Source organism: Bos grunniens, chromosome 5 (assembly GCF_055505025.1).
Source record: "Bos grunniens cultivar Pamir isolate PY7600 chromosome 5, Bosgru_T2T1.0, whole genome shotgun sequence".
NCBI classification, from domain to species: Eukaryota; Metazoa; Chordata; class Mammalia; order Artiodactyla; family Bovidae; genus Bos; species Bos grunniens.
In genome coordinates this window covers 60,608,375-60,620,321 of record NC_141169.1, presented here as the reverse complement: position 1 = coordinate 60,620,321, position 11,947 = coordinate 60,608,375, and the positions used below count along the sequence as shown (strand labels likewise).

General features: G+C 37.3%; 1 protein-coding gene across 1 annotated transcript; it reads left to right on the top strand.

Annotated features, from left to right (window-relative positions):
- Positions 1–10,668: 10,668 nt before the first annotated feature.
- Positions 10,669–11,610, top strand: LOC147372228 (olfactory receptor 9K2-like). Its single transcript, XM_086403645.1, has one exon. The coding sequence runs from the start codon at positions 10,669–10,671 to the stop codon at positions 11,608–11,610; it is 942 nt and encodes a 313-aa protein (XP_086259771.1).
- Positions 11,611–11,947: the final 337 nt, after the last annotated feature.

Sequence of the window (11,947 nt, the reverse complement as noted above, 5' to 3'; positions counted from 1 at the left end):
GGAGTTCAAAATGCCAAGAAAATCATTGAAGAGAGAGGACATCTGTCTGAACCAGTTTTTAATGCAGATAAAAGTACCCAATTCTGGGGAAAAAAAATCACAAAGGATATTTATTAGTGAGGAATGGAAGTGAGAACCAGAATTTAAGGCAGGAACAGATAGTCTCACCCTACTGTTTTGTGCTAATGTATTCAGATTTATTACTTATAAAACTGCTAATCTCCAAGATTTAAAGCAAAAATATAAACTTCAGCTGTAAGCCTTCATGTTGTATAGCAAGAAGGACTAGACAAGTACCCTTTTCTTTTCTGCATTGGTTCCATGGATGCTTTGGTGCTGAAGTAGGAAGTACCATGCAGGTATGCCTAACTTTTTTTTTTTTTTTAACCAGACAGTGTCCCTGGCCTCCTGTAACTCCATGAGTTAAATACCAAAAGTGTCTACTTGCGCCCTTAACACAACATCTCTATTTCAGCTCCTAGATCACGAGGCATATTTATCTTTAAGGCTCATTACACATGATACTCTACAGAAAATATTGTCAATGATATGGAAGAGAACTCTGACAGAGACAATATCCTGAAAGTCTGAAAGGATTATATCACTGAAGATGCCATCATTGTTATAGAAAAAGCTGTGAAAGACATCAGGCCTGAAATAGTAAATTTATGCTGGAGAAACTGTGTCCAGATGCTGTACATGACTTCACATGATTTACAGCAGAGCCAATCAAGAAAATCATGAAAGGTATTGAGGATAGGGCAAGTGGTGAAGTGGTTATTTTGTTTCAAATTATGGAAGTTGGAAAAATTCAAGAACTGCTAAATACCACAACAAAGGAATTAACAGAAGATTTGATGGAGATGAGTGGTTCTGAATCAGTGCCAGATGACAAGGGGATGCAGACCTTCAAAGAAGTGCTAGAGACAAGTGACATTAGGCAATTGGGAAAAAGGACTCTAATAATTTAAGACTGCTTTTGACTTCTTTTATGACATGAACCCTTCTATTATTAGGTTAGCTAGAAATTTCATTCCAGTTTTTCTGTACACTGGTATGAAACTAAGCCATGCCCGTGGGGCAACCCAAGATGGGCAGGTCATGGTGGAGAGATCTGACAGAATGTTGTCCACTGGAGAAGGGAATGGCAAACCACTTCAGTATTCTTGCCTTGAGAACCCCATGAACAGTATGAAAAGGCAAAATGATAGGATACTGAAAGAGAAACTCCCCAGGTCAGTAGGTGCCCAATATGCTACTGGAGATCACTAGAGAAATAACTCCAGAAAGAATGAAGGGATGGAGCCAAAGCAAAAAGAATACCCAGCTGCAGATGTGACTGGTGATAGAAGCAAGGTCCGATGCTATAAAGAGCAATATTGCATAGGAACCTGGAATGTCAGGTCCATGAATCAAGGCAAATAGGAAGTGGTCAAACAAGAGACGGCAAGACTGAACGTTGACATTCTAGGAAACAGCGAACTAAAATGGACTGGAATGGGTAAATTTAACTCAGATGACCATTATATCTACTACTGCAGGCAGGAATCCCTCAGAAGAAATGGAGTAGCCATCATGGTCAACAAAAGAGTCTGAAATGCAGTACTTGGATGCAATCTCAAAAACGACAGAATGATCTCTGTTCATTTCCAAGGCAAACCATGTCTATGCCCCAAGTAATCCGAGTCTATGCCCCAACCAGTAATGCTGAAGAAGCTGAAGTTGAACGGTTCTATGAAGACCTACAAGACCTTTTAGAACTAACACCCAAAAAAGATGTCCTTTTCATTATAAGGGACTGGAATGCAAAAGTCATGAAACACCTAGAGTAACAGGCAAATTTGGCCTTGGAATACAGAATGAAGCAGGGAAAAGACTAATAGAGTTTTGTCAAGAAAATGCACTGGTCATAACAAACACCCTTTTCCAATAACACAAGAGAAGACTCTATAAATGGACATCACCAGATGGTCAACACCAAAATCAGATTGATTATATTCTTTGCAGCCAAAGATGGAGAAGCTCTATACAGTTAGCAAAAACAAGACCAGGAGCTGACTGTGGCTCAGATCATGAACTTCTTATTGTCAAATTCAGACTGAAATTGAAGAAAGTAGGGTAAACCACTAGACCATTCAGGTATGACCGAAATCAAATCCTTTATGATTATACAGTAGAAGTGAGAAATAGATTCAAGGGCCTAGATCTGATAGATGGAGTGTCTGATGAGCTATGGAATGAGGTTTGTGACATTGTACAGGAGACGGGAATCAAGACCATCTCCATGGAAAAGAAATGAAGAAAAGCAAAATGGCTGTCTGGGGAGGCCTTACAAATAGCTGTGAAAAGAAGAGAAGTGAAAAGCAAAGGAGAAAAGAAAGATATAAACATATGAATGCAGAGTTACAAAGAATAGCAAGAAGAGATAAGAAAGCCTTCTTCAGTGATCAATGCAAAGAAATAGAGGAAAACAACAGAATGGGAAAGACTAGAGATCTCTTCAAGAACATTAGAGATACCAAGGGAACATTTCATGCAAAGATGGGCTCGATAAAGGACAGAAAAGTTATGGACCTAACAGAAGCAGAAGATATTAAGAAGAGATGGCAAGAATACACAGAAGAACTGTACAAAAAAGAGCTTCACGACCCAGATAATAATGATGCTGTGATCACTGACCTAGAGCCAGATATCCTGGAATGTGAAGTCAAGTGGGCCTTAGAAAGCATCACTATGAACAAAGCTAGTGGAGGTGATGGAATTCCAGTTGAGCTATTCCAAATCCTGAAAGATGATGCTGTGAAAGTGCTGCACTCAGTATGCCAGCAAATTTGGAAAACTCAGCAGTGGCCACAGGACTGGAAAAGGTCAGTTTTCATTCCAATCCCAAAGAAAGGCAATGCCAAAGAATGCTCAAACTACTGCACAATTGCACTCACTCACACGCTAGTAAAGTAATACTCAAAATTCTCCAAGCCAGGCTTCAGCAATACGTGAACCATGAACTTCCTGATGTTCAAGCTGGTTTTAGAAAAAGAAGAGGAACCAGAGATCAAACTGCCAACATCCACTGGATCATGGGAAAAGCAAGAGAGTTCCAGAAAAACATCCATTTCTGCTTTATTGACTATGCCAAAGCCTTTGACTGTGTGGATCACAATAAACTGTGGAAAATTCTGAAAGAGATGGGAATACCAGACTACCTGACCTGCCTCTTGATAAATTTGTACGCAGGTCAGGAAGCAACAGTTAGAACTGGACATGGAACAACAGACTGGTTCCAAATAGGAAAAGGAGTATGTCAAAGCTGTATATTGTCACCCTGTTTATTTAACTTCTATGCAGAGTACATCATGAGAAATGTTGGACTGGAAGAAGCACAAGCTGGACTCAAGATTGCCTGGAGAAATCTCAATAAACTCAGATATGCAGATGACACCACCCTTATGGCAGAACGTGAAGAGGAACTAAAAGCCTCTTGATGAATGTGAAAGTGGAGAGTGAAAATGTTGGCTTAAAGCTCAACATTCAGAAAATGAAGATCATGGCATCCGGTCCCATCACTTCATGGGAAATAGATTGGGAAACAGTGGAAACAGTGTCAGACTTTATTTTTCTGGGCTCCAAAATCACTGCAGATGGTGACTGCAGCCATGAAATTAAAAGACGCTTACTCCTTGGAAGGAAGGTTATGACCAACCTAGATAGCATATTCAAAAGCAGAGACATTACTTTTCCAACAAAGGTCCATCTAGTCAAGGCTATGGTTTTTCCTGTGGTCAGGTATGGATGTGAAAGTTGGACTGTGAAGAAGGCTGAGTGCTGAAGAATTGATGCTTTTGAACTGTGGTGTTGGAGAAGACTTGAGAGTCCCTTGGACTGCAAGGAGATCCAACCAGTCCATTCTGAAGGAGATCAACCCTGGGATTTCTTTGGAAGGAATGATGCTAAAGCTGAAACTCCAGTACTTTGGCCACCTCATGTGAAGAGTTGACTCATTGGAAAAGACTCTGATGCTGGGAGGGATTGAGGGCAAGAGGAGAAGGGGACAACAGAGGATGAGATGGCTGGATGACATCACTGATTCGATGAACGTGAGTCTGGGTGAATTCCGGGAGTTGGTGATGGACAGGGATGCCTGGCGTGCTGCAATTCATGGGGTCACAAAGAGTCGGACATGACTGAGCAACTGATCTGATCTGATCTGGTTTGAAAACCGGAATGAACTTTTTGGCCTACCCAATACATTATGAATTACCTTCATAATGAGTTACACTATGGAGCTTCCCTTATAGCTCAGTTGGTAAAGAGTCTGCCTGCAGTGCAGGAGACTCAGGTTCAATTCCTGGGTCAGGACAATCCCCTAGAGAAGGAAATGGCAACACATTTTTGTATTCTAGCCTGGAAAAGCCTATGGACAGAGGAGCCTGGCAGTCTACAATCATTGGGTCACAAGATTCGGACATGACTTAGCGACTAAATCACCACCACAGTATATGTGGGTTTCCCAGTTAGAAGCTCTGAGTTGAGAAGACCCCCTGGAGGAGGAAATAGCAACCCACTCCAGTATTCTTGGCTGGAAAATCCCATGGACAGAGGGACATGTGGGGCTACAGTCCACGTGGTTGCAAGGAGTCAGGCATGACTTAGCAATTGAGTATAAATGCATGGTATGTGTACCTGACTCTCTAGTAATTAGAGAAACTGCATATTACTATCACAGGAAGGTGGGTTTTAAAAAATGTAACAATGTTTCTGACACTGTATTATGACAATGACTATAATACTGCATGTCTTAAAAACTTTATAATAATTCATTGATCAGTTGCATAGGTTGGGCTAGCATGAAGCAATTATACTGACTACAGAATTCTCATAAAGCATTCATATTGTGCTTTAGTTAATAATACACCTGCATTGATACAGGGGTAAGTATCCTTACACCTGTAAATAAATGCAAATTCTTTTTTCACATTATCATTTTCATATCTTTTTAAAATCTTCTCATTTTTGATGTCTAGTGTAAGTAATATGAATAACATATACAGTGTTTTGTACCATATGGAACTATATTGATGTAGGATTGAGAGATTATTTGACAGATGATCATTTGTTGATTGATGTGCATCTGTAAGTTTCCCTACTTGCCATATTGTCTCCAGTAATTCTTCTTGTTATATCATTTAAAAAATATTCAGGGGCATATTTTGGTTTACAGTCTAATGCAATTAAATTTGTCCTTTCAGGGGACAATATAAAGAATGCATGAAATTCAACAACAAAAAACAAACAAATTGATTAAAAAATGGGCAGAGGCATAGAGAAGGACTTGTGGACCCATCAGGGGAAGGAGAGGGAGATAAACTGAAAGAGTAGCATTGACATATATACACCACCATGGGTAAAATAGCTGGAAACAGCTATATAGCATACAGAACCCAACTCGGCACTGAGAAGGATGGAATGGGGAGTTGCAAGGGAGGTTCCAGAAGGAGGGGATATACATATACTTATAGCTGATTCATGTTGTTGTACAGCAGAAACCAACACAACATTATAAAGTAATTATCCTCCAATTAAAAATAAATTTTTAAAAAAAGTAAGCTCTTTTAGGGCTTGCATTTTCTCTGCTTCCATCACTGATTTCTTTGCATTTACAAACAACAGTGTGTGTTTCAACAATAAATGAGTGAAATAAAATCACGAATAAAGGATTTTAATATACATTTTTCCATAGAAGTCATACAGACACAAGAAAACATGTTAAACATCACAAATTATTAGGGAAGTGCAAATTAAAGCCATAATGAGACATCACCTCATGCCTGTTAGAATAGCTATTACCAAAAAGGCAAAAAATAAGTGATGATGAAGATGTGGAGAAAAGGAAACTCTCATACATTCTGGGTGAGATTATAAATTGGCTCAGGGAAGATAGAAAAAAGTATGGAGATTTATCAAAATATTAAGAATAGAGCTACCATATGATTCAGCTATTCTGCTTCTGGGTATTTATCCAAAGCATATGAAAATACTAATTTGAAAAGATATATGCACCCCTGTGTTCATCACAGCATTATTTACAATAACCAAGATAGAGAAACAACTTAAGTGTCCATTGATGGATGGATAAAGAAGAAATGGTGTATATATAGAATAGAACCATACCCAACCTAAAAAAAGATGAAACCTTGCCATTAGTGATAACATGGGTGGACTTCAATGGTATTATTCTAAGTGAAATAAGTTAAATAGAGAAAGACAAATACCATATGACTTAATCATATGTGTAATACAGAAAACAAACAAACAAAAGCCAAAATAAGTGAGCAGACCAAACCAATCAAAAGCAAACATGTAGATACAAAGAACAGAATAGTCACTATCAGAGAGAAAGAGGAGGGGGAGTGGAGGGTGAAATGGGTAAAGGAGATCAACTATATGGTGATGGAAACTGAATTTTCAGCGGTGAGCACTGTGCAGTGTATACAGAAGTAGAAATATAATGGACTCATGAAACTTGTATAATATAAACCAGTGTTACCTAAATAAAAAGTGTATTAAAATAATAATAAATCTTGAAATATCCGTATCACAGAAAAAAAAAAAAACTTTTTGGTCCCCTTTGCCAGGATAGTCTTTAAGGCCAGTTTTTTATGTTTGTTCCAACTCAAAGAGTGCATTTCTTATTTGTCTCCTCAAGTTCTCTCTGGTGTACTTGTAGTTGGTCTACAGCTAGCTTTTTGTTCTTATGGAGCTAATGGTCTCTTCTTCATTGGCTATTACCAAATTATTATTACGTTTCAAAGTTCACTTGTGTTTGGACTTCCCCACACGTTGTTCTAAACAGAGTCTGTTCACTTGGATCTCTCTGTTACGGTACACCTTTCATTCTAGGCAAAGCCTGTGTGTGGTTCAGTACTCTCAGAGTGACCCCTCTTGCTTTAGAAGCAGGTTTCTGGGTGAGGTCAGTAACCTAATGGTATTATCTGTCTTGGCAAAGAACCTTCATCCTTTGAACAGGGGCCACTGAAACTAGTTTATCATACCAGAGGTCAAGCTTTTATTTTATGAATGAAGGCTGGTAGAGAAAGAGATCTCCAAAATATGTTAGCCATTCTTTCTTTGAATAGAGCTTCTGCATCATTTATATCCTACGGAATGAGATATGTTTGCAACATACTACTCTCAAGGTGATGGGCTTCCCAAATGGCACTAGTGGTTAAAAACCCACCAGTCAATGTAGCAGACATAAGAGATATGGGGTTCGATTCCTGGCTTGGAAAAATCCCCTGGAGGAGGGCATAGCAACCCACTCCAATATCCTTGCCTGAAGAATCCCTTGGACAGAGGAGCCTGGCAGGCTACAGTCCATTGGATTGCATAGAGTTGGATGTGACTGAAGCGACTTAGCCTGCATGCATGCAGTCTCAAGTTGATATGGCAGCATTTGTCTGGTACCAAGGGGAAGAGGAATCTGTATATTTTTTCTTACACTTGTCTATAAGAAAGTCATGCTGTGCTGAGAGAGGAGAGGAAGGAAGTTGGCCCTGGATCAAATAAGTATGTGTGACTATTTATATTGGCTTTATTCACAATATCTGATAACTGAAAACACCTCAACTGCCAAACAATTTAAGAGTACCAAAATTTGGTACATATGTAAATAGAATACTCATCAATAAAAAGAATGAGTTACTTATAGATATTACAACATGAATAAACCTCAAAATCATTTTCCTCAGTGAAAAAAGCCTGAGATAAAAGGGTGAATACTGTATGCAAACATATTTATATCCAAAAGAAAATCACATCACTGGTTATTTGAAAATGGACTTGGAAGGAAGCATGATTAATAAAGGGCATGATACATCTTTTGGAGGTGATGGAAATGATCTGTATCTTGATATGGTGATGGTTTCACTGATGTATAAAACTGGCTAAACTCACAGAAATGTATACTGAATGAATAAAGTTCATTTCACACTAATTATTTCTCAATAAAGTATTTGAGAAAAAATCATAAGTAGAGCTTCATTTTTAGATGCAAGGAGTTGCGTTTAGAGCACTGACTCACATATATCTTATTTTGGATTGGAGATTTTAAAAAGATCTTTTTGGCCCCTCCCAAAAAATTCTCACTAGAAAACAGTGCTTGTATATATGTTGACTCCTATTAGACTTAGGCTGATTTTTCCCTCATTCTCTTTCTTTTCTTCTTTTCTTTTTTAAGTTTGAAGTCCCTGTTCCTCATGGACCTTGGTTCTGGAGTCTAGATGTCTTAATAGCTAATTTATGCTTCTTTCTTCCCCAGGAGGCCTGTTTCCCAGAAGGTAAAGGAAGCCTCAATGCTGCAATTATTAGAAAAATTTATATTTTTATGCCAAAAGCATAGCTGTTATGAATAACTGCTGCTGTTATTTTGGCAGGTTATCAGATATCCCAGATGATTCAAGGCCTCTACATGGATATCTAAGACAATCTATTTTCCTTAAAAGCATTCAAGCACTAGAGAATGCAGGATAAAGACTATCCTGCTGATTGATTTCTCAGGTTTACTTTGCATAACTACAGATTATAGTTACTGAAAGTATTTCAGAGTTATCCAAGCATCACTGGAAAATTCAATTCTTTCTCTTCTACAAAGGATATAACATTTTCCAGTGTCAAATACTAAAGGAAATTTCCTCATAAAGGAATTTATAAGACAATAAATATCCTTATTACATAGTGTGATAAGGAAAATAAGCTTAATTTCTCTATAGAAAGAATATGAAACTGAGATACTGAACATGTATTTGGAAATTCTGAGAGGAAGGGATTTCATTTTATTTTGACATTATTTTTTTCAGTATTTGTAGTTGTAACATAGACATTAACTTTGTTTACTCTTTTTAGAATGAAAACAATAAAAAGGCAAAAAAATCAGAATTCTGAGGCTTCTTTTTACAGAATATGCAAATTACCAAACAATATAAGGTAAGAGTAAACTTTAAAATGTGTGAGTTTTTGACAAATAATAAATCACCAACTATTTAACCATTGACTACTCTGGGAAAAATACTCTTCTTTTGTCAGATATAAATGTCTTTAGCTATAAACATTAATATTAGAATGAGTTTGTTAGGAATCATTTCAATTCAGTTTAGCTGCTCAGTCCTGTCCAACTCTTTGTGACCCCATGGACTGCAGCATGCCAGGGCTGTTCGGTCCATCACCAACTCCTGGACCTTGCTCAAAAGTTAAAATGATCTGGTCCCTTGACCCCAGGCAGGATTAAAGAAATATAAATAAGATACACTATTTTTCAAAAAACATTTCGCAACTATTACTGTGTTTCCTTTCACTGTCTAAATAGTTTATACTTCCTCAGATCCTAAGAAAAATCTACTTAAAATCTTTCCCCTTTATAATTATCTGCATATTTAATTTTTGATGGAGCTGGTGAATAACAAAAATATATCAAAATGACATCATACCATTTTACTGAAAGCCATATTTTTCTCCTGCAAAATATTATACTTCTTTCAGATTTCTTTATTAAAGAAAAAGTTTATAGATTAAGAGCATGGATTCAAGAGCCAGATTTCTGGGCTCCAGACTTCAATTCTGACCCTAGTAGGTGGCTTTCAACATATTTTATTTCTTGGCACTTCATTTTTCTTACTATAAACCAGAGAATACAATACTACTCACCTCATATTATTGTTGTATATATTAAATGAGCTACTATGAAAGCATTTAGAAAAGTGGTCTATAAAAGATTCCACATAATGTTTGCCATTATTACTATTGTCTAGGCACAGTCATGCACATAAAGGCCTGAGGAGAAGGAGTGATCTTATTTGAACTGTCTAGTAAATGTACTAATGATGACTATGAAATTTATATTCAAGATAAATAAGAATGCAATAAACAATTTATTCATATATATCTTTTGTTCAGTATCAATTTCTAAAGTAATTCTATGTAGACAGTGTAAATCTCTTTCTTACACACTATGAACTGTTAGCTGAGGAAATGTGATAAAATTGCATTTATGAAAAAGAATTTGAGGCTTATCTGAAATTTGAAGAATTTGAGACTCATGCATGAAATTCTAGCATGCAAGTGATAATAATTTTTGTGTTTGGTTGTTCACAACTTATTCTTTGTGAGTGTATAACTTACATCAGAATCCAAAGTTTCCATTACCCAGAAAAAGTAATCACAACCTTTAAGTAGTCTTAAAATTCAGTCATTTTCTTTGTATCTGCTGGTAATCTAAGTTTGCCAAGCTAAGTTTTACTAAACGAGACTACTGAAGCCCTTAATATCACCAAACCAAGATACCAAAATTGCTTCCAAATGTCATTTATTGAAATATTTGTGCTCTCACAATCAGTCTTATGACATTGCATTCATTGCATAAATCATAAATAGGAAATATAATCAGAAGTGATACTTGCAAACATGAAAGTCATTTGTGTTTGAAGGCACTGTATAAGTTTCATGAGGAAAAGATCTAATTCCAGCACTTGTATGAATTAGTAATTTTTAAGGTTTAAATAAATAATGATCATAGAATAGCTTTGTGACTCCTATACTGAAAGAGATTATTTGTAGCTAGGATGACAGCCAAGAGTTCATTTGTTTATTTTGCCTTGTACCTCTCAGCAGGTTTCTGCCATGGGTGACAGGGAAACATGCAACCACTCAGAAGTGACTGACTTCATTCTTGTAGGCTTCAGGGTCCGCCCAGAGCTGCACATTCTCCTTTTTCTCCTATTTCTGCTTGTCTATACCATGATCCTTCTCGGGAACATAGGCATGATGGTCATTATCATGTTTGATCCCCGGCTGAACACACCAATGTATTTCTTCTTAGGCAACCTCTCCTTCATCGACCTCTTCTATTCTTCTGTTATTGCACCCAAGGCTATGATCAACTTCTGGTCTGAGAGCAAGTCCATTTCCTATGCAGGCTGTGTGACTCAGTTCTTTCTCTTTGGCCTCTTCATTGTGACCGAGGGGTTTCTCCTGGCAGCCATGGCTTATGACCGCTTCATTGCCATCTGTAATCCTCTCCTCTACACTGTCCAGATGTCAACACATCTCTGTGTTCAGTTGGTGGCTGGTTCCTATTTTTGTGGCTGCATCACCTCAGTTCTTCATACCAGCATGACATTTGCTTTATCCTTTTGTGCTTCTCGGACCATTGACCATTTTTACTGTGATACTCGCCCCCTTCAGAGACTATCTTGTTCTGATCTCTTCACCCTTAAAATGGTTTCTTTCACCTTCTCTGGCCTCATTGTCTTCCCTACCATCATAGTTATTATTGTTTCTTATTTGTACATTGTGTCCACAGTTCTAAAGATACCCTCCACTGAGGGACGTCAGAAAGCCTTCTCCACTTGCAGCTCCCACCTGGGAGTCGTGAGTGTACTGTATGGTGCTGTCTCTTTTATGTATCTCACTCCTGACACATTTCCTGAGCTCAGTAAAGTGGCCTCCTTGTGTTACACCCTACTCACTCCCATGTTGAATCCTCTGATTTACTCTCTGAGAAACAAACATGTCAAAGAAGCGCTATACAAACTTGTGGAGAAGAAAAGTACTATTCTGTGATTATTATTTCTCTTCCACTAATGAGTGGTGTCTGTTTATTTTGTACTCTTCTGGTCATCAATGAAAGTATTCTCCTCAGTATCATAGAAATATTATCAAAAGCTTTTAAAAGGTAATGTATCCTTTCCATATATTACTTTTTTTTTTTTATGTGAGCATTGTCAAACCTAAATGTCCTAGATATTGGAGATTATCTGGATACTGTAGAAGCATTTTTCATGGTGAATCTTCAGACTAATCTCAAATAAAATTTTATTTCACAAAATTTATTTCTATTTTTATGGCAAAGTGTTGGACACTATTTTAATATATTATTACAGTGGTTAAGGAATTATTT